Source organism: Eumetopias jubatus, unplaced genomic scaffold (genome assembly GCF_037043125.1).
Source record: "Eumetopias jubatus isolate StellerSeaLion01/CBP00866 unplaced genomic scaffold, mEumJub1_p1.0 scaffold_9, whole genome shotgun sequence".
NCBI classification, from domain to species: Eukaryota; Metazoa; Chordata; class Mammalia; order Carnivora; family Otariidae; genus Eumetopias; species Eumetopias jubatus.
The window spans coordinates 128,319,225-128,342,300 of NW_028274815.1; the positions used below are offsets into that span (position 1 = coordinate 128,319,225).

General features: G+C 55.5%; 1 protein-coding gene across 2 annotated transcripts in view; it reads right to left on the reverse strand.

The window, feature by feature from the left end:
- Nucleotides 1-7,995: 7,995 nt before the first annotated feature.
- PREX1 (phosphatidylinositol-3,4,5-trisphosphate dependent Rac exchange factor 1) overlaps nucleotides 7,996-23,076 on the reverse strand; it is a 177,450-nt gene continuing 162,369 nt past the window's right edge. For both annotated transcript variants that reach the window (XM_028125219.2, XM_028125220.2), the window contains exons 31-40: nucleotides 21,234-21,275; nucleotides 19,912-20,132; nucleotides 16,575-16,674; nucleotides 14,908-15,051; nucleotides 14,695-14,809; nucleotides 13,171-13,237; nucleotides 11,962-12,134; nucleotides 10,920-11,022; nucleotides 10,584-10,651; nucleotides 7,996-9,699 (exon numbers count right to left, since the gene is read on the reverse strand). In XM_028125219.2, coding sequence (XP_027981020.2) covers nucleotides 9,657-9,699; nucleotides 10,584-10,651; nucleotides 10,920-11,022; nucleotides 11,962-12,134; nucleotides 13,171-13,237; nucleotides 14,695-14,809; nucleotides 14,908-15,051; nucleotides 16,575-16,674; nucleotides 19,912-20,132; nucleotides 21,234-21,275 — 1,076 coding nt within the window. In that variant the 3' untranslated portion in view covers nucleotides 7,996-9,656. The remainder of the gene's footprint in view (nucleotides 9,700-10,583; nucleotides 10,652-10,919; nucleotides 11,023-11,961; nucleotides 12,135-13,170; nucleotides 13,238-14,694; nucleotides 14,810-14,907; nucleotides 15,052-16,574; nucleotides 16,675-19,911; nucleotides 20,133-21,233; nucleotides 21,276-23,076) is intronic.

A 23,076-nucleotide genomic window follows, 5' to 3' on the forward strand; every position in this document is an offset into this window, starting at 1 on the left:
ACATGGGCATGGAAAGTCCTGGCAGGGAAACAGCAGGGAGGACAGCAGGAGGACATAGCTGTGCCCTCCCCGCCTGCTGGGCAGCCAGGAGGGGGCTGACCTGGCGGCCTGGGCCCCTCTGCTGAAGCCCCCAGAACTTCTGGGCAGAAAGGCAGAAAAACCAGACGCTGCTTGCAGGGGAGGAGGGTGGGAGCAGGGAGACTAGTAAGAACACCAGAATATTCTAGGCAAAAGATGAGATGGTTTGGATCAGGGTGGCAGCAGTAAATGTGGAGAGAAGTATCCAAGTGTCCAACATCCAAAGCAGGAAGGAAGGGGCAAGGGGAGAAAAGAAACGTTCCTCATGAGCCCTCTCATTTCAGGGAGAAAAGATTTTCCCAGAACCCACCAGCACAAGGCCCTTGCACCTCACTGGTCAGAAGTGGGTCGATGTCCAGCAATTACAGGCAAAGGGGCAGGATCCCAGGATCGGCTTACAGCCTCATGAAGACCACCCTCACCATGTGTGGGGCCCAGTGCAAAATAAAAATATGGAGCCCCTTGCTCACAAATTATTAAGAATTTCAAGACTGTGGGGCACCTGGGCGGCTCAGTCGGTTGAGCGTCTGACTCTTGGTCTCAGATCAAGTCCTGATCTCAGGGTCATGAATTCAGGCGTGATTGGCTCCACACTGGGTATGGATCCTACTTAAAAAAAAAAAAATTATTTTAAAATAATTTCAAGACACCAACAACAGAGCCTTGAGCCAATCATGGGGCCCTTCTGAGCATTTTGTGACTACACAGGTCACATGCGTGCCTGTGAAGGCAGCGCTGTCCTCATGACTCATCCCCTGGGCTAAGCACGGGGCCACCCAGGCAGATGGCAGGAGGGAGGGCATTGCAGTGGGGAGACATTCCAGCGTGGGCCACAGCCTCAGCAGCATGAGATTCAGGTACATGAGTTACGTGCCTTAGCTTTGCTGGTCTCTATAATGGAAATAGTTGTCCAGGGAGTTGCTGGGAAGATGTGGGTGACACCTGCCAAGTGCTGAGGACAGTGGTTCTTATTCTCCTCACCTCTAGGGACCAGATCTACCTCCTTGCCAGCCTCCTGGCGTCACACGGTTGTAACCCATCCCCCCTCAACCCCTGACTCCTGGAGGATTTCTCTGGCCCACGCCCCCAGCAGACTACACACCTGTGACTCCCCCATCCGTCAGGTACCTTGTCTCCAGAAGAACCCTCCCCCCTGCTTCAGCCTTCATCAGAGAAGGCTGTCCACAGACTAGACAGAAATATAATTGTATGTCATGGTAATACTACACATTTCATAAAATACAATAGGATATATGCAACACCTTATAGAAAGAAAATGTTACAGTACCACTTTCTCTCTGGGAGAGTCTTCGCAGCTTCCTTTTGAAAGCGCTCCAGTGGGCAGGGCTGGGGGACCTAGAGCTCTAATTGCTCTGTTTGCTAGATGAGAAAACTGTCTTTCGCTCCAAACCCACCAGTTCCTGATTCTAAACATGAATTTCAAAGCCTGCCACTCATCCATGCACCCTGGCCCACGCCCGCTCCGATGTCACACCCCCCGCCCCCCACACACTGTCCCAGCTGCAGTGGCCTTGTCACTCCTCCTCTGACCCACCAGGAGACGTTCCACCTCCGGGCCTTTGAACCGGCTGTTTTGGGGCTTTATGGAATCCATAATCTCCGCAGTCTCTCCTCCTTGGCTCTCCATTCAAGGGTCTGCCCCCAAGAGGCCTTCCCTGATGGTTTATTAAGATAGCTCCCACATCTGTCCCTGACCTCCCACCTGCTGGATTTATCTTATTGGCATTTACACCATCTGACATGTTACATACCCATATGTTTATTGGCTTTTTTTGTCCGTCTTTTCCAGCAGAAAATAAACTCCACAAGCACTTCGCTGATGTGACTTTGGGCCTAGAACAGGGCTGGGCACCCAGTAGGCCCTCAATAAATATTTGATAAATGATACTGGCAAGGGCCCGAGGTGGGCCCAGATGGGCTGCAGAGCAGACCTAGAGTCACATACGGCTTTCTGCAGACCTCTGGTGTGCCAGATGCTGGGTGAGGACACATTCTGGTTGAGGGGGCTTTGCATCACCAGCTGTGCCCTCCTGCCAAATCAGACCCAGCCCCTGACGAGTCGGATCCAGCCTGATGGAAGAACATTCTCGTGGGGACATTCAGCTCCATCCCGGCCTCCCGCAAGGGCTCTGAGGCCTGGGTGAAGCAGAAGCGCTCTGAGGGAAGCAGGTCAGGACCAGAACTATCACACCCAGGGAAGGAAGAGAGACATAATCTCAGGCTTTCCAAAACCGGAAGATTAAGTTAGCATAAATACCTCATGAGGGGGCAGCCATATACTGATCCAAATCCTCTGTGCGACGGCCACTCCTTCACTGATTCATTTGACCAAAGTCAACAAGGACTGCTTGAGCACCTACTATGCTCTGTAGGTGTACTAGGAACTGGGATACCGTTGTGAGCAAGGCAGGCCCAGCCCTCACGGAACGTGCGGTCCGCTTGGAGTAGGTCAACGGTATGTGGGTTAAAAAATGCAAAAGGAAACTAAATAAAGACTGAATCTTTGGCAGAAGGAAAGAGAATGCTGTGTGAGTCAATACGTGATGATATCTTTACTCAATCTGGACGGCCTCTCGGAGGAGGTGGCATTGCAACTGAGACCTGAATAACGAACAGGAAGGAGCCAGCCACCGCGGGAGAGACAGCCAGCAAGAGGGTTCCAGGCAGAGAAAACAGCAGGTGCAAAGTTCCCAAGGTGGGAACAAGGAATGAGATTAGAGAGCCCGAAGGACAGCGGGCCAGAGAGGCAGGGTGTGGGGGAGACCGCAAAGGCCGGAGCCCTTTTAGCACTGGCTGTTCTGCCTGCCCTGGAGGTGTTCAAGCACCCGGGGAGCTGGAGTCCGAGGCGCTCAGTCCCAGCTCCAAGGCTTCCTGACCTCAGGCAGGCCATGTCACACTTTCCGCCTGTTTTCTCATCTGTAAAATGGGACTAATAATTGTGTCTTCTCACCGGTGCCATGAGAATTGGTGAGGATTAGTGATCAGAATCCTCACCAATGGGATGCACTGTCCTCGCCGCCACACCCCTCGCTCCCTGATTCTGTCCACTAAAGTCAACTAGTACTGAGTGAACACCTGCAAGAAATACGAAAACTCTACTGGGACAAGACTCTGATTGTTACATTCCGCAGATAATGGGCACCTCCAGCATGCTGACTAAGCACTATACTAACATGCCCAGTATGGCACTAGGCACGCAGTAGGTGCTCAAGATGAAGCTCTGCTGCTGGTGTGTGTGGTGGGCCCGAGCCCACAGTGGGCACCTTCCTATGCATCTGGGCCCACCAGGCCTCCAGTGGGCTTCCTTGCCCTCCTTTGGGACACACGGCAGAGGCAGCCCAGAGCCAGTGTGCCTCTCAGCATTGAAGTCTCTAGGTCTTTTCCTGGACCCTTCACCACCAGGTCCCACTGCCAGGGACCCAGGAGGCTGCTCTGTCATTAGAAGGCCTTTCCCACCACATTCTGATGAACTGCAAGTCACTAATAAATGAGATGAACAAGACTCCCTGCCCTTGTAGAGCTGACCTGTAGTGCAAGAGACAGGAAGTGAACCAATGATCACTTGGGCCAGGTGGTGGTAAATGCTATGCAGGAGAATGAAACAGGGGGAGGGGAGAGAGGGTCATAGGAAAGAATGGAGGAGGAGGAGACATTTGAGCAGAGGTGAGTAAAATGAGGGAGCAAAGCCTGAGCCAGCGAAGGGAAGAGTGCTCCAGGCCATGAAAATATGTGCAAAGGCCCTGAGGCAGCACCCATGGCAAGAAGGCAGCAAAGCACCCTTCTGCTTTCCCATGACAGCCTGCAGGCCTTTCCATAGTCAGGTGACCTCCTCAACCCTTCCCCTCCTCTGCCCCCATTTCTGCCAGGTTCTGGGATCAAAGTCAGATTCTCCCATGGCGCACCGGGGCAGAGAGTCTGAGAAATCCAGTGGCCACTGTGTTTCCCACTTGCTAAATGTAATGTTGCTACCACGGCCCTGGAACTACATCAGGGCCCAGTATTTCTGAGCTGTGTGACCCTGGGTAAGTCACTTAAAACGATCTGAGCCCATCTCCTCCTTTGTAAAAAGGAGCCTTAGTAATACCTACGTCAAAGGGCTGGTAAGAGGATCACGCCAGAGGAGTTGTTACCAGCCAAGTGTCCAATAGATGCCAGCCAAGTGTCCAATAGATACTAAGCGCTCAACACACATGAGAGATTCTGAACGTTGCTAGGAAGAACAAAGAAGTCTGAAGGAGTCCAGGCTGGTCAGAGGATAAGTCCTTTTTGAGGAATTGAGTTGTATCCTCTCTCATCATAGGTAGGGAAACTGAGGCACACAAGACAACTTGGGCTCTGCTGCCCCACAGCCCTCTCCTGACCCTCCAGGAGAGGCTACTAAGTGCCCAGAGAAGGCCACTCTGGGCTAGGCTTTCTGACTCACCTCCCCACAAAGCCCCAAACCCTAGAGACTTACAGCGGGAGCCTTCCCCACCCCACTCCCCGACCCCCTTCACCCCACCCCCGCCCCCAAGTTGCTCTGGGAGGCTCAGCCAGGACAACCTGGGCCACAGCGCCACCTGGTGGTCAGTGTTTCTAGGTGGGGCCTCGTTCCAGGCCAGGGTGGGGTGCACATCAGTAACTGGCTGGGTCCGGGCCACAGCCCTCATTAGCATCTCATCTTAGTGTACAAGGGTCTTGCACATCCTTCTCATATATCCAAATGCAAGGGTGGAAATAAGAGAGAGAAGGAAACGCACAAAATTAAACAAAAAAAAAAAAAAGGAAAGACTATAGAGTCTAGTTCACAGGTACGTTAGGGAACAAAGAAAAAACAGAAAATCTAGGAAAGAAAGAAATGGAGGGGGGAAAAACAAAAATAATCAAGAAAGAGAAATAGCGTAAAAAATTAATTAAATTAAAATAAATTCATTAATTCATTAAAATTTAAAATAAAAATAAATTAAAAAAAAAATTTTTTAAAGAAAGAGAAGTAACAAAAAATGGAAAAATAAAGAAAAAGAGAAAATATCCACACCACATCAGGCCAAGCCCAGGCCAGAAGGGCAGGGGCCAGTGCCCATCATCCAGACAGTCCCAGTCCCTGCCTCCAGGCCACTTCTGTCCCAAATGTGGGCACCCAGCAATGCGCCTGTGTGTTGGAAGCTGGTAGGCAGGACCTGGCAGGGGAAGAGCCCAGGTAACCAACACCTCCTGTCACTACCCGGTCTCTGGCACCACCTGCTGGAAGAACAGAGCACCACAATTATACCCTGGAAGTCAAGTTTGGGAACCCCGGAGACCATTGGTCTTCCAACAACACAGCCAGGTGGGTAAACCTCTTCATTTCTCAGAAAGGAAACTGAGGCTCCCAGAGAGGTGGTGACCTCCCAGGAGAGGGCACTCAGCAAGTACAGAAGACCCAGGTCCAGGGGGGAGGCCGAGGTTATCTGACTTCAAAGGTCCCAGGCCAGATCCTCACAGCCCTCAACAATCCAGTCCAGCCCCAGAACAAAGCCAGGTGCAGAGCACACGGTTAGAGACACGAGCTTTGGCTGCAGGTAGCTGTGGCATGGGTTCCTGGCTCTGATAGTCGTGATCCTTCTTTTATTTAGCCATGGTTCACTGATGCCCAGCACTGGGCTGGACACTGGGGACAGAGCATGCAGGAGGGATATGGCTCCTGCTCTCAGGGTGCTCTTACTGGGGGGAAAGGAGGACGGTAAATACACAGACATTTAAATTTAGATAAAATCATAAAGTGGCCAACATAGCCCATCCCACCTTTGGCTTCCTGAGTGGCCCCTGACACCATCCACCGAGGGGTCATTTCTGAGTCAGTTCCATTTGACAATTGGAAGAAACCGAGGCTCAGAGGGACTGGAAGCTGGGAGGTTCAAGAGATTCATCAACTGCAGGGTTTTGCCCTCCCCGTGATGCTCCATTGACCAGCCCACCCACCCCGGTCACCAGGTCCTCCCTCAGCCAACATCACCATGGTGACTCCAGAGCCGAGGATCTGGACAGTTATGAGGCAGGCACTGGCCAAGCTTGCCTGAGCGAGGCCAGCCCAGAGCCGAGAAGGTCAGGTAAAGGAATGTGCTGGGCCAGGTGGGGCTGCAGGGGATGGGAGAGCTGGTGCCTTGCCCAAAGATAGTGACCCTCCTCAGCCACCGCCACACGTGGCCAGGCAGAAATGTGGGCCAGTGGGTCAGAACTTCTGAATTTTCACAAGAAACAAAAAATCAGAATTTGGAAGTGAAATCTGCCAATTCTCAAGTGTCTAAGTCAAAATTATGAAAACACTGTATCAGGAAAAACAAAAACAAAACCCACATCTATTTCCCAGTTTCAACCCGCGGGCCACCAGTTGGAGATCTCCCATAAAATGCCCCCTGGCTCTGGGCAGCACTTCGTGCTCCATTTTGGGCAGTGAGAAAGGCCTTCCTGAGACAAAAGCAGGTTCTGCCCCCACCCTACCCCCTCTCCCCCCCACCCCCTCCGTTTGCAGACAAAGCTCTGTGTCTGAGAAAGGAAGTGACTTGCTCAAGGCCACAGAGACCCTACCTCTCAGCTCCAAACCAAAGCCGTCCCCGTCTATCACTACCTGAGATTTCGCTTTTCTCGGTTCTGGTACTCGGGTATAGAACAGGCAGAATCTGCTATTTCCCATACAAGTGCCTGCCTGAAGGAAGGCATCAGATCCTCCCTGTTGATCCCAAATATGGACTGAGGTGACAGCTCTCCCCTCAGAGGGTTCGTCCCTGGGTCCAAACACTGGCCTCAGATAATTCCAAACAATCAGCCCACCCCTGTGCCTCAAATCCCACCAGGATTCATTCTCAACTATTACAGTATGGAGTCTTTGAAACCTCTCATTGAAAGACACAAGGACCTATCTCTCTGGGAAGGACTCAATCTGGCCCTTGAGAGAATGGGCTCTGGAACGGGTTAGCGTGGAAGGAGGAGACTCAAAGAAGGAGCGCTGGTGTGAAAAGCAGGACTGGGTGGAGACATCGTGGCTCAGGGGGTTCCCAAGGATGGCAGGATTCAAGAGGAGGGTACCCCAAGGGAGACTTCCATAGATGTCAGGGTCTTCGAGAGTGTGGGAAGAGGAAAAGGTAGGACCCGGGAGGGAGGGGAATGGGAAGGAGGAAAGGAGACAGGGAGGGAGATAGAGGGAGGCAGGAAAAGAACAAGCCCAGCAAAACAGGTCTGCAGCTCAGACCCAGCCCAGGGAATGACGTATCTCCGGCTGGACCGACGGACCCCGGAAGCTCCATTAGGATGGCCCCGGCACAGGGAGGTGAGAACCGCGTCACAGGTCCAGGTGCGCAAGCGCGGAGTCTGCGCCGGCGCCTATCCTGATTGGCCCGCTTGCAGCAGCCTGGATTCTGATTGGCTGGGAACAAGCCCACGTGTTGAGCGGACCTCCCCTCCAGCTCCATCCCAGATCCCACAGCCCAGGGGGCCTTGCCGGATGGAGCGGAGGGCGCTCGGTGGCGGCGCTCGGACCTACCCTGACCCCTGGGCACATGTATGACTAGGAACCCCGGCATGACACCCAAGAGGAGCCAAGGAATGCCTGGAAAAACAGTCCCATGTTCCACCATTGCGGGGAAACGGGAGCTCGGAACGGAGTGTAAAGGAGAACGCAGTATAAAGACCATTCTCTTCCCGGCCCGCGGGAGGCACAAGCCCCCGCAAGAGAACACACATACTGCCCCCATTTTAGAGCAGGACACAGGTTCGTAGTGGTAACGTCACCGCAGGTGTCGCTGGCTCAGGGACGAGGACAGCATCGAAGGGAACCGTCCCTGTCCCCGGGCGGCCTTCAGAGCAGGAGCTCACTCCACCCGTGTCGCTGGCCGCCCCGCTGGGGGCTGCCCCCAAAGGAACCCTCCACAGATCAGGATCTTTATATTATAAACTGACTTTTAATAATAATAATAAAAAATCTATCAAGAATTTAATGAGAAGATCTGTACATTTTAAAGTAAACCAGTGCACAAGGCCCTTGCCCTCGGGGGCTCCTCTCCATCTCCCACCGGGGGACTAAAGCACATCTTCATTTGTATCCGTGTCACCTGTGTCCAGCAACAAGCCCACCTCTTGCAACCTAGGCCACAGTGGCAGGAGAGGGATGGTTGGCCTCTGGAGGCCCAGGGGGCCAAGATGCTGGTGGGGCTTCAAGCCTCAGGGGCAGTGGGGAACCCACTCCTGACCTCAGTCACCAGACAAGCATAGAAAGACATCCCCTCCCTGCTACCTCAGCTAGGATGCTTCCCTGCGGGCATACAGAAGCTAGAGGGGACGGAGTGCTGAGGAGATCCCAGTGCGGGTCCCTGTGCCCAGGAGGTGGGCAGGCTGGCTTCCTGTGAAATCCTAAATGCCCTGCTCTGGGCTAACATTAAAAAAATAAGTTACAGAAGCCACCACCCTGCGTTTCCAAGTGGCCCTCCGCCCCACAGGACAGACACCTGTGTGGGGCAGCGTCTCAGGTGGGTGGTTCCACCCCCTCCAGCCCCCAGCCCTGGTCCAGCTGCCACTCCAACCCTTGTGGCCTGGCATCCAAAGAGAGCAGAGTCATTCATGCTAACACCGACTGCTGGGGAACTGAGGTGGGTGGGAAAAGGAATCAGTCAATACCTGTAAGTGATACCTTAAGACCCTAATATTAAAAAAAAAAAAAGATGAAATACTGACATTTTTTGAATTTTCAATAATTTAGTTTTTCTCTCTTTTTTAGTAGAAGTGGGAAGTCGTCAATGCTACCTTATGTTGGTCCCCTGTTAGACAATATACCTTTCTTTGAAATTTAAAATGTCAAATATATAATCACACAACCCAGAGGGGGGGAAAAAAAAATCTCGACAACACCAACAACATAAAAACCCCAAAATAAACCATAGAGATTTCACGCCATATAAATAAAGTCGGAGCAAATCTCGTGACCAGGGCTGATGGCTCAAGTTCTGATGGCAGTCATGTCAGAAGCTGGTGTGGCTTTCGAGTTTCCTCTTGGTGACAGGTGGTGTGCCCTGTCCCTCTGTCTTTCCTGGCAAAGGCCCGGCTTTTCCGAGTCCACCGAGCATGTTAGTACAGGGTTAGGGGTGAACTGGAAGCTAAGGTGAGGAGGGGGAGGAGACATGTGTGTCGCCTGGAATGTGGACTTAGAAGGAAACCAGGGGTTTCAAAAGTGCAGGTTGAGCCATCCTGAGGCAGCTGGGTCTGCAGGTCTCCAGCTCCAGCGCCCGTGACTTCTCCCGTGTCCCGGGGACTTGTGGGCAGGAGCCCAGGTCCTGGCTGCACCCATCAGCTAGCTCTGCGGGTCCCCAGCACCCCTCGGGCTTTTGGCCAAAGTGTGGAGAATGGGTCAGCCCAGGGCCAATCGGCCAGCCCCTCCGAGCGTGGGGGCACCGCTTTGTCTTCACAGGAGGGGATGGGGAAGGCTGGCAGGTCCCAGAGCAGGAAGAAGCCTTGGCCAGCTCTGCAGAGGGCCAGCATGGCCCCCTTTGCCCTCCCAAACCCCAGCTCCAGAGGATGCAGCCGAGCACCGGGCAGCTGTATCTCCACGTTCAGAGGTCTCCATCCACCGGCGGCTGGCAGAGACGGTAGAGCCTGGCGGACAGAGGTGAAGACGATGAGGAATGGCCAGGCAGGCCATTTTTTTGAACACATAATCCCTGCCCAGAAAACAAAACTCAATAGGTATAAAAAGATGCACGGTGAAACACATCCAGGCTGCACACGCTTTCCCCCAGCTGTCTGGCCCCCTCCAGACTGGCAGTGGGTTTATCAAAATAGACGCATCTGAACATGCGTGTTTGGCTGTTAAGATACGTGTGTGGGGGTGTATGTGTAGGTTGTGGGGTGCTGCATTTTTCCACACTTAAAGACAGACCAGACACAGCGCTCAGCCCCTGGAGTTCTTTTCCACTTAACAGATCTTGGGGACCTCTCCGGCACCCCACGAACAGCCCCAGCTTCCCTAACGTCTGCAGTGGCAAGATTCTGAGCTTCATCTGCAAGGAAGAAGGAGCCACCACATGGGTCTCAAGCAGGAGAGACTTGACACCTCTGCAGGAGGACAGCAGGGGGCCCAGCCAGGAGGCTGCTGCGGGGACAGGGGCAGGACAGAGAAGTAAGGCAGTGCAGCCATCGGGAGCTCGGCCCCTGGGCGCCCACCGCCTGGCTGCAGAATCCCAGCTCTGCCATCTATTAGCTGTATGACCTGGGACAAGACACTTAACCTCTCTGTGCCTCAGTGTCCCCACCGGCCACCTGGAGAGAATGCTCACAGGGTGGTTGTTTGGTAAAGAAATATGAACAGTGCCTGGAGTGGTATTCGTCACTCCCCAAAGTGGGTCCCCATAAATGAGACATGAAGCCCCATAGGAACACCACAGTGGCGGGGAGGGGGGGCTGCCTGGCATGAGGCCGGGAGTTTCATGCCAAGCCCAGGTCCTGGTCTTCTCAGGGGTGGGGGGAGAGCAGCCACTCACCGCGGTGCACCCTGGGGCATCTGATCCTTGACTCGGAGGTTTTTCGCCAGAATCTCCACCCTGGGGCCCTAGGACGAAAGAACCATGAGGCCCGGGACCTGCCTCTGCCCCGAGTTCAGGGAGGAAGCGTGTCGATGCAGGTGGGTGGGGTGAGGGGAATAACCGGAGGCCCCAGAAGCTGAAATCCGGGGCCCCACCAGGTGGGGAGAAGGTCCAAATCGGGCTGGTGACACCCAGACCATCCACACAGCCCTTCATCCCACCCTGACTGAGAACCCACCATGCCCTCAGCCCACAAGGCCCTGGAGAGGCCCCGGTGGATGGGGGCTGCCTCACCTGCTTCCGCATGATGTCCGTGGCCTGCATGATGCACTTGGGCAGCAGCCCGTGGCTCCGAGCCAAGATGGCCGCCTGCTCCAGGGAGACACTCAGGGTACTCCTGCAGGGGAAGGGTGGGAGGGACCGTCGCCGTGGGGCAGGCCTCATGGCCTGCCCTCTCCCCCCTGAGAACTGCCCTTCCTGCCCTCAGATAACTGCTGGACGTGCCCTCTCCCCCTCAGGCGTCTTCTCCCTGAGAGCCCCCCCACTACCCCCTTTCCCTCCTGTCCACCCCCGACCCCTGCCCAGCCTTCCTCCTGGCAGCCAGCACTCCTGCACCCAGTAGGCATTTTACTGCTCTACTCTGGCCCACCCTCTAATACATCAGCACCATGCACCAGGAGCTTTCCTTCGCCTGTTTTCTTCTGATATTCCCAGTGGGCCAGCTCGGAAGAGGTGCTTGGTAAGTATTTTTATTGAAGGAATAAATGAAGTGACTCCCCTAATGCCTCACAACTTGTCAACAGGGCTGGACACGGACACATCTAGTCACCCCTCCCACCTGTGCTGAACAATTCTAGAACATGGGCTCTGCAGCCAGACCTCTTGGATTCAAGTCTCAGCCACAGAATCACTCTGTGACCCTCAGGGAAGTCAGGGGAGGCCAATCACAGAAGGTGACTTCTACCCCCCGCCCCTGGGACAAGCAGCAGGGACAAAGGGCAGAGCAGGAGGGCGTCCAGTGGGGCACGGAGGCCAGTTCTGCCCCAGTGGAGAGGGGTGAGCTCACGGTGGCCAGTCAAGCAGAACCACACCGCACAGACTCTCATTCACACCAACCCCAGAGTCAGGGAGCCGGAGAGTTCCACGGGCCGCCTGGGACCCCCTACTGCAGTCCCACTTCCCAAATGGAGGCCGAGAGAGGGCCGAGGCCGCAACTGGGCTCCACAGGCAGTGGCAGAACCGGGATTCAAACCCGGCCCCCGCCTCCTCGTCCTGGGCCTGCAAACCTCCCGGAGCCCGTCCAGCCGCCTCCTGCCCGGACGTCACCACGGCTCACCTCTGCATGCCCGTGCCACACATGGCCATCTGGCAAGCGCCCAGGCGGTAGCAGAGCTCAGAGGAGATGGGGATGAGGCCGGCGCCCAAGCTCCCACTGGCGCCAGCTTTGGGGTGGACGAAGGACTTCATGAGGCGACAGAGCTCGTCCAGGGCGTTGATGGGGCGTATCAGCTGCAAGGCGCACACACACCGGGACGCTTGCAGGAGGCCCCCACCCGGCCTTCCTCCCCATCGGCTCCCTCCCGTCCAGCTGTTACTGCAGCTGTCCCCCCGGCTCACCCCTCCCACGGTTACCACCCAGTTAACCTTCCATGACCCCCCGCTCAGGGGCCATCTGCGGCTCCCCACTGGCCCACAAGCTGGTATCCAGTGTTTATGCTGTATTTCAGGCCTGACCTTGCGCCTGCCCCAGGTGTGCCCCCAGCTAAGCCTGAAAGAAGTGCCCCCTCCTGCCCTCTCCAAACAGTACCTTCCTGGGAAGAGCACCCCCCCACCCCGCCCTCGGTGCCTCCAGCTTTTCTCAGTCCCCTGCGCAGGCATTAAATGGTAGTCTGCCAATTCTTTCTGTGTCATCTTACCATTCTGCCATCCACACTACAAACCCCCAGAGCGCCCGCCACCTCTCTGGGAGCCCCCAGCCTCCAGCCCCAAGGCCGGTACCCCCAAAGCACGGTCAAATTCGAGGACTGCCTGAGCCTGGGCAGGCGGTGAAGGCCTGGAGCACACACCCCTGGAAAGCCAAGGGTGCCACATGGGGACGTGGGCCCTGGACAGCCAGATCCCTCCGCTTCTCCAGGAAAGCGAGAAGCCTCCATTCCAGTGGAAAGCTTTTGATTTTCAAACGTAGGCAACAAATTCCAATCAAACAAAAAGAACGCCATGTGGCCACATCTGGTGTGGGCCTGCTTCAGAGACACACGCGGGTAAACGAGGGGGAGCAGGAAGGTGCAGGTGAGCAGGAACCAGCGGGGACAAAGCCATCGCAGGAATTCCAAAGCCAGTGGGGAAGAAGCTGGGATTTCCTCAAATGGGGAAGGGGTTCTCCCAGGGAGGATATTCCTGAAGAAGGGACTCCAGAGGCCTCAGGGGCTCCTCTGCCAGGATTCTGGCTGCGGTGGGACCCCGGGCCCCATCTGCTGCATCTTGACCCCAACAGCCCCCAGCTCTGCCCAAGCTCCACGGCGGGGTGAGGGAAGGCGGCGCGCACCTGGTCTATCTTCACCGCCGTGGTGCTGGCGTCCGTGGGCAGGTTAGACCGTTCCAGGTAAAATGCCCTGAGAGAGAAAGATGGGGTGAGGGTGGGGCCACCGCCTCACTGCAGCCGCTGCCCCTCTGCTCCTCCAATGACTCTCCCTGAGGGCACCTTGCACTACTCTCCCTGTCCACAGCCCCCTATTCCTCCAACAGCGGGAGGGGGGAGGGGGGCCCCTATTCCTCCAACAGTGGGGGGGAGGGGGATGACAAGGGGGCTCCTGGGCAGCCCCCCACAGGCTCTCCTCGGATGCCACCTCTCCCTGCCTGCTGTCAGAATCAGCACCCGACCTCCCCATTGTCTATCCCCTTGTCCTACTGAATCTCTCCTCGGAGCACTTGTTACCACTTGACACGGTACAGTGCTCTGTGTCTACTGGCTTATTGCTCATCGCCCCCACCCCCAAAAATAGGGCTCGGCCAAATTTTTTCTGTAAAGGGTCGAACAGTAAATATTTAACGGACCGGACTGTCTCCATCAAGATGCTACTCAGCTCTGCTGCGCTAGCACGAAAGCAGCCACAGACAGCACGTACATGAGTGGATGTGGCTGGGTGCTAATAAAACTTTATCGACAAAGCAGGGCAACTGCCGCTCTAGAATCTGTACTCCATGAACAAGAGGCTCTGTTTGGCCACTGCTGACTCCAGAGCATCCAGAACAGAGCCTGACACACAAAAGCTCTCGCTTAACGTACGCTGAATAAAGGAAGGGTGGATGAATGAATGCTGTCAGAGGCAATATTTAAAATACTTGACAAATGGCACAGGACTGATTGATGGCATCAGCCAATCCAGAGAGACACCAGTTTTAATAATGCAGCTGAATATTTTCCCTGAACAAACTAATGGAAGCACCATTCTCCCATTTCCAAAGGGTAAAGCTGGGCCCCAAGACAGTAAAGCTCTTACATACCCCAAAACCCTGAACTGATTTTCAGCCTACCTCTTCCACAGGGAAAGAAGGTGAGGCAGAGCAGGAAGGAGCTGGGCTGAGTGGTGGTAGTGGGAGCTGCCTCCCCAGGCCTGAAGCTTCCTTCTGGCAGAGGTGGCCCCTGCTCTCCACTTCTCTCTGGGGGGTTCTCTTCTCAGCAGGGCCAAGGCCCTGGGGACCACCCCCCTTCCTCCCTTACCCCCCAGGTTCAAGAATCCCAGGGCCCCTGCCCCAGCTCCCACTCCCACACAGAATCAAATAGGCAGCTCCTCTCAACTGGAAAAATCTGCTTTGAAGCAAACCAGACCCTGTTCAAAGCTCAGCTCAGCCACTGTCTATCTGTGTGACCTTGGGCAAGCTGGGTGTGGCTCTCGGAGCCTTAGTTCTCTCATCTGTAAAGTGGGTTAGAATGGCCTACTGTGACTGCTGGGAGGATCTGAAGAGCCGGTGTACACAGAGGGCCTGGCCCACTAGCACACACGCTAATATCCGCCCTTCCACGGCAGTGTCCAGACTCCTGTCCCCAACATGCAGCCCAGGCAGTTACCTGAGTTTGCGGTAATACTGCTGAACCTTCTCCAGGGACTGGGCGTTGATCTCCTGCTGCAAATCTTCCACAGCCTGGCTGCCTGGAGGAGGCGGCCCCTCCTCATTCTCCAGAGCTATGAAGGAAGAAGAGGGAGCGCAGGTGTTTGGGTCCCAGTGTGCTCAGAGGCTGCAGGCATCCCCAGCGGGCCCCACTCAGCAACCCCCAGCTCACCTTTCGTGAAGAGCACGGTGTGCAGCCTCAGGCTGGCCCCGCCCTCTAAGCGGGAGGGCAGCTTCGAGAAGTGGTAGCTGTCGAGGTAGAAGACGACCTTCAGCGCCTGCCGGCTGCCCTCAATGTGGTAGAAGATGTTGGTGTCTGTGGGAGGACATGGCGGGGCAGGGTGGCTCACCACGTGGGCCCGAGAGGAGCCCTGCCCCCTCTTCACTAGGCCAGCTTCACACCTGCCTTCAGACCTCCAGAAAGGCATCCCAGGACCTCCCTGTCTGCCCACCTCAGAGCACTGGTCAGCCATCCCTGCCCTCTCGCCTGCCAGGGCTAGCCTCCGACAGCCCCGTCCTCCCGCCCGCCAGGGCTAGCCTCGGACAGCCCCGTCCTCCCGCCCGCCAGGGCTAGCCTCGGACAGCCCCGTCCTCCCGCCCGCCAGGGCTAGCCTCGGACAGCCCCGTCCTCCCGCCCGCCAGGGCTAGCCTCGGACAGCCCCGTCCTCCCGCCCGCCAGGGCTAGCCTCGGACAGCCCCGTCCTCCCGCCCGCCAGGGCTAGCCTCGGACCGTCCCGTCCTCCCGCCCGCCAGGGCTAGCCTCGGACCGTCCCGTCCTCCCGCCCGCCGGGGCTAGCCTCGGACAGCCCTGTCCTCCCACACTCAGGAGAGCAGCCTCTGACTTTTCACCTCCTTCCATAGGTCCTAGTTTCCACTACTTCATTCTTAGACCTGGCACTGATTCTGCCCCACTGCGGAGTTGTCAGTGTCTTCAGAGCTTCACCACATTCTTTGTACGCCTCACCTGAGAGCCCAGGACCTCTACCTGGCCAAAGCTGTCCTCGAATAGGACCTCAGCTTATTTACACCCATAAGAGCTTGTGGCAGGCGTGGCAGAATTACAGCACGCACACCCCATCCTACACCCACAGCAAAAACCACTAACCAGTCACTAGTTGCCCCTGAGCCCAACTCTGCCTATAGATAGGCAGCCACTGTCGATCAATTCTAATTGGTCCCTGAGAAGACACCTGTTGTCCCTCTAGACTCTAGTCAGTGCATTCTGAACAGGATGATACTACCCCCAAGGAAGTGGAAATTGGTTTATGGATGGATGGACGGACAGACAGACGGATGGATGGATGGATGGACAGACAGGTGGATGGGATGGATGGATGGATGAATGGATGGATGGACGGATGGATGGATTGGATGGGTGGGTGGGTGGGTGGGTGGATGGATGGACATGTGGATGGATGAGTGAATGAATGGATAAGTAGATGGGGCAGATGGATGAATGAATGGATGGATGGATGGGTGAGTGTGCAGGCAGGTAAAAGGTTAGAGAGAAAAAGAAAGGAAGAAAATTATGGTATAAACCCTTAGGAAATCTTAACAAGTCTTCACTCTAAAGAAGGACATCTCTAGGGTAGAATTCTAATAAGAATTGGGAATTGGCTCTTAATCCTTCCTAAGAACTTTTGGAGAAGGCTGAATTTATTCAAAAAGAAACCCCTCTTTTCCATATGTGCCCCAAGGTTCAGTTTTGAGACTCATGTTGGGAGCAAGAGGTTTGAAAGTGCTAGATCCCAGCTTAACCTTCGGCAGCTGGCCTGGTGGCAAGGTGGCCCAGAACACCAACTCTCAACTCTCACGGTAGGGGTGGTAAGAATCACTCACTCGCCACGTAGTTCTCATCCAGCTGCTTAAAGGAAAAGGTGACATTGTCCAGCTCTGACAGGGTCACCCAGATGTCCTCCAGCATGGTCCGTTCCTCCTTCTGCAGGAGGAAGACAGGGTGGAGAAGTCTCAGATGCCATCCCTAACTGGGGATTTTACTTCAAGCTTCTGTGATTCGACTCTAGTCAACACACCAGGCTGTGGGCCCACCAGGCACAAGGTCCCGCGCTGAGCTGTCCAGGGCTGGATGTGAAATCCCATTTGCTCTTGGATTATGCTGTACCTCCCAAGGTCAGAACCCATGTCTGTTCTAATGTGCACCAATCCATCTTAGCCATTTCAAACCTAACACACCCTCCTCCAATAAGCCCACTGCAGCAAAGCGCACCGGCATCGGCCCCAGTGCCCAAGCCCCAAACCTTTAAGGACTTCTCAGCATCTCTCTCCCCTCACCCTATACTGACCATCACCTGAGTCCTGCTGGCTCAGCCACCAAAACCTTCCCCTGACCCACCAATCTCTCCCAGCCTCCTCACCACCCCAGGACAAGGACCACAACTGCCTCTCTGCGGGTCTCCTCCTGCCACCCTTGCCCCTGAGCAAGGGGCAGACAGGGAAAACCCCGGAGATGCAGGGAGAGCAGGGCTACTAGGCCTAGGTCCCCTGTGACTGCAGGTTATCTTCCAAGAACTTAGTTTGAATTCTATCACTCACCTGCCTCAAAGCCTCTGAGTCCTCCCCCTCTGCTCCTAGAATAGTCACAAGCCCTACAGACGCGGCCAACCTGATCCCCCAAAACCCCCCAGCCTGCTCCCCTCTGGCCACATTGGGCTCTGCTCAGAGCCTTTGCACACACTGTTCCCTGTCTGCCCAGCATTCTCTTCCTCAAACCATTCACCCTGCCGGCTGTCTGGTTACCCTGGTCTCAGCTCAAATGTCCCATCCTCAGAGAAGCCGGCTCTGACCACTGAACCTGAAGAAACTCAGCCGCTTCTCCATCTTCTGCAGAACTCACCTTGTTTCCATCCCCACTCCCTCCCCCACCCCCTCTTCTCAGGCCGCTTTCTGGGCTAGAAAGTGCGCCTCAGACCCACAGCACTCAGCTCAGGGTCTGGCACACCATGGGGGCTGATGAACTAATGCACTAGGCCCCACGTCCTCATCTGAGAAGAGCACAGTAAGGGCTGGGTGTTCCAGCTGCCTTTTCCAGGCCTCCAGGAGAGCTTTCCGCGGATCTGCCGCCCGGCAGACAGCCGCTTGCAACACTGGCCAGCAGAGGGCGCACCTCGGCCACACTTTCCCAACCCGCCCGCCGCGTGGGGGGCTTCCGGTGGGGCCTGGGACAGTGTCTGGGAGGCTCAGAGCCACAGAGGTGGGGGAGCTCCAGCAAAGGGCAGGCGGGGTGGAGGAGCAAACAGCATAGACAAGTGTCACTGCGGGCTGCATTTCTGGGGGACCGGCACCCCCAAAGGCTGATGCCTTGGCTCTGCCTCCCCGGGGCTGGCAGAGGAACCCACCCTGATTCTGAGCCCTGAGGGTGGAGGGACAGGGCAGTCAAAGATAAAAGAGGAGATGCAGAGAAAGCAGGGCACTCTGGGAGTTACCAGGCCCGGAGTCAGACTCGCAGCGTTCAAACCTGACTCCCTGGGCCTCAAGGTTCTCATCCTTGAAATGTGGGCGGTAAAGCACCCACCTCAGGGCTATTATGAGGATTAAATGAGATGCTATTTGCCTGATTACTACAGAGGTCTGCTCTCCAACCTCCCAGTGTCCACTCTTACCCTTCTATAGTCTTGTCCCCACCCAGCAGCATGGGTGATTCAGTAAGTGGAGAAGTCAGACCCTGTTCCCTCCTCTACTCAAAACCCTCCCAGGGCTCACCACCACACAGAGTAACAGCCAACATCCCCACCACAGCCTGCAAGACCATGCACAAAGTAAGGCAGATAAATCTTAGGACTCACCTCCTCCACCCTCTCTCTCCTGGTTCACTCTGCTCCAGCCACACTGGGCACCTTGTTTCTCAGACACCGCATGCAAGCGCCTGCCTCAGGGCCTTTGCACCTGCTGTTCTTGCTGCCTGGAAGTTTCCTCCCCAATGTCCTCATGGCTCCCTCCCTCCCTGCGGTTCTTCAGTCAGATGTCACCTTCTCAGTGAGGGCTTCACTGTCCCCCTTATCAAAACTTTCAACTGCTGCCACCTCAGACCTTCCTGCCCCCTTCCCTGTTTCTCTCCTTAGCCTCTACCACTCTATATAAGGGCTTCTCAAATGTGGCACTATTGACATTTGGGGCCAGAGAATTATCCACTGGGGAAGCAGCATCCCCAGCCTCTTACACCAGACACCAGCGGTATCCACCTCTGCCCTCAGTTGTGACCACCTCAAATATCTCCAGACATCGTGAAGTGTCTCCTAGGAGGTAAGACTGCCCTGGCTGAGAACCACTGGTCTATACCATGTGTTTTCCTTATTTATGTCTGCCCCGCGCCACACACACACACACACACACACACGGATATACGGCTCTTGGCTGAGAACCACTGGTCTATACCATGTATTTTCCTTATTTATGTCTGCTCCGCACGCCACACACACACACACACACACACACACACACACACACCACACACACACACCACATACCCGATCACACACACCACACACACACACCACATACCACACACACACGGATATCCGGCTCCTGGCTGAGAACCACTGGTCTATACCATGTATTTTCCTTATTTATGTCTGCTCCGCACGCCACACACACACACACACACACACACACACACACACACACACACGGATGTACAGCTCCTGGCTGAGAACCACTGGTCTATACCATGTATTTTCCTTATTTATGTCTGCTCCGCACGCCACACACACACACACACACACACACACGGATATACGGCTCCTGGCTGAGAACCACTGGTCTATACCATGTATTTTCCTTATTTATGTCTGCCCCGTGCGACACACACACACACACACACACGGATATACGGCTCTTGGCTGAGAACCACTGGTCTATACCATGTATTTTCCTTATTTATGTCTCCCCCGTGCGCCACACACACACACACACACACACACACACACACACACACACACACACACACACACACACACACACACCCCACACGGATACACGGCTCCTGACTACAAGGACACTGTTTTATTCACTGCAGGATCCCCCGTGCCTGTAACAGTGGCATACAGTTGGCGCTCAGTAAATGCCGACTGAGTGACGAGGTGAGTGAGAGCCCAAGTGAGCAAGCAAGGGCCCTCCCATACCGCGTCCCAGGGAGGCGCCTCCTGCCTCCCTCACTCACCACGGCAGCCGGCGACAGCAAGGACTGGCAGTGCAGGAGAACGCCGGTGGCCGTCACCTGCTCCAGCCACTTGCGGCTGGCGTCCCGGCTGCTGGCCTCGTACTCGCCGTCGTTGTTGTAGCGGCAGCTGAGGGCCGCCAGGAGCTGCTCGGAGAAGGTGCACACGGCGGCCACCAGGGCCTGGCAGAAGATGCTGTCCCTCCGCAGCTGCAGCTCGGGGTCTGGGGAGAGGCCAGGGAGGGGCCCTGCTGGGCTGGGCGCTCCTGTGCCGGCCGCAGGCTCCCCTCCCACCGCCCCTCCCCGAACCCACCCCCCACCAGACCACCCCTCAGCGGCCCGCCTGCCAGAAGGTAATTCATCCCAGCCAACAAAAGCCAACTTCGCAAAATTCAATTCTCTGAAAACAAGCCAATTTGCCAAAAGACTCAATTCTCTCAACGATCCATCTGCCTTAGTCAAAAAAACAACAACAAAAAAAATCTTTTTCCTAAGGCTTTCCCCGAAACCCTTACCCTCAGCTGTTACTCCATGTGTTAGGGGATTTCTCGGCCTTGACAGAGAATGACAATGACACCAAGCATGTCTGCCAAGCTCCACGTTTCAAGAAATGCACTTTACCCTTTTCTCTGTTTCTCAGAAATCGACCTTCTTCCTTCCCCCACCTCCCCCCCCACCCCGCCCAATTTCCTTGCCCCTACTCTAGACACGGTTTGCAGAACTGGACAATTTCAATCCATCAGTTGTACAGGGTCTTCTGGAAAAGATTATTTTTGATGACTGGCTTCTGCCAACTGGTTTTCAGTGACCGATTTTGACCTAGATCCTATTTTAGCTGCCCCTTGGCTGAGACTTTCTGGAAAGAAGGGAGGAACAGAGAACCCCTCCAGCCCCCTCCCCTCCCCCACACCCAGCCCACCATCAGCCCTCTCTTCTTCCCCACTGTCTGCTGGGCAGGGAGTCCCAGGCTGGGGCTGACGGCGCTACAGGCAAGGAGCCTCCCTACTCATCACCCTCTATCCCATGCCCCCATCAAGATCCACCCAGGCCCAGAAGATGGCAAGAGACAAGGCTCCTGGCTCCAGGGCCCTGAGACTTGTCCCTTGGACATAAGAGGAAGAAGTGAGGTCTAAGCAGTTCTTAGAGGGGCTAGAGGCCATGATGTTACTTTCCCCCATGCGGGCCCCAATGACCATGGGAAGGTCGACCTTGGCCGGCAGAAGAGGTCTCCCTGGACTGCAATCAAGAGAGCCCCCGCCAGGACGGCCTCTCCTGGACACACTGGCGTGTGCCAATCACAGACACTGCCCCTTCAAAGGCCTCACCTGTGCATTTCAGCAAGGCCAGGAGCAGCTGGTTCTTCCCATCTGGAAGGAGAAGGCAGAGAAAAGATGGGCTGAGAGGAGCCAGCAAAAGGTGCGGTGGAGGGATGCACCTCAGGTGGTTAAGTGTCTGCCTTCGGCTCAGGTCGTGATCTTGGGGTCCTGGGATCGAGCCCCGTGTGGGGTTCCCCGCTCAGCAGGGAGTCTGCTTCTCTTCTCTCTCCCTCTGCCCTGTGCCTCCAGCTTGTGCTCTACGCTCTCTCTCTCTCTCAAATAAATAAATAGAATTTAAAAAAAAAAAAGGTACCATGGAGCCAGGTCCTCCCCACGGCCCAGGGGCTTGGAACCCCTGTGGCGAAGCCCACCGACACACACACACACACACACACACACACACACATGCACACCGCTGTGCTAAGGAAGCTTCCGCTGCATACTGGGTGAATTCCAGAAACCCCAGACGTCCAGGGGATGGAACCTCAACTTGTCAGCCGCATCTGTTTCCATGTGCCCACCAAAAAGACGCTGAAGCCAGCCCCTCCAACTTGTGGGCCGGAGCCCAGGAGCCTCGCACACGCGCGTGGGCACACACACGTGGACATATACTCAGGCGTGCCCTCAGGTACTTGTGCACGTGCTACGCAGTCATGGCCCTGCGCACACATGGACAAAGCTCAGGCCTCACATCCTCGCTCCTGGGCCCAGAGGTGGCTTACGAGAAAAGTCGGAAAGGCCTTCAGAGTTGGCCTCTTGGGAGCCATTCTGTCCCGGAGAGGCCTGAGGCACGGGCTGCCATGGTAGCAAGAGCGCCTACAGAGGCACCACTTCCCAACGGCCTCGGCGCCCAACGCAGTGCTTTACCGCAGTGGTATTTAATTCCCGCAACAACATGGGAGCACGGTAGCCCTATGAGCCCATTTTACACATGAAGGCACTGAGGCACAGAGGCCAAAGAACTTGCCAAGACCATGCAGCCCAGCATAGGAGAGCTGAGATTCGGCAATCTGGCTCCAGAGTCCACACTCTTAACTGACTGTAGTTTGGAAAACGGGACAGCCTGGGGCCAACACAGACTTCCAACTCAGAGGCTGCTCTTCCTGGGGGATGGCCCTGAGGCCTAGCACCTCCTGCTGCCCTAGGGTCCCTCCGACCCAAGAGGCCAGGGCTCAAACACTGCCAAGGACCCAAGAGGTCACGTTGCAAGCATAAAGCGGACACCAGGCCGCAGGGAGGGCTGGGGAGTGTGGGACACTGGAAGGCACCCTCGGCCCCTCCTCTCTAGCCGAGTATGAATGTGGGACTACAGGCCTATAATCTGCCAGATCTTCTGACTGTTCGAGAGCAGCCAGAAATCTAATTTTTTTTTTTTTTTGAGAGAGAGAGAGAGCAAGAGTGTGAGTGGGTGTGGGGGGAGAGGGAGAGAAGGAATCCCAAGCAGGCTCCATGCTCAGTGCAGAGCCCGACGCAGGACTCAATCTCATGACCCTGAGCTCATGATCTGAGCCAAAGCGAAGAGTCAGATGCTTAACAGACTGAGCCCCCCAGGAGCCCCCAGAAACCTAGATTTTTACGTGACATCTTAGATTGTAAGTGCTGGCAGTGGATTCACATTTTTTAATGCGATAGCATCCAAACCTACCTGTGGGCCCCCAGCTTGTGACCTTAATAACAAATATAAGGAATTGAATTAAATCGACAATTTCGGAGCCGGAGAAGGAAACCAGTTCAGCCTTCTCAGCCTCCTGACTGCAAGGAAGCCCCAGGCACCCAGGATCAGCAGTTCCCAGGTCAAGTGCATCCCAGGCCCAGGGCCATGCCCAGGCCAGGACACTCAGCTGAGAAAGGG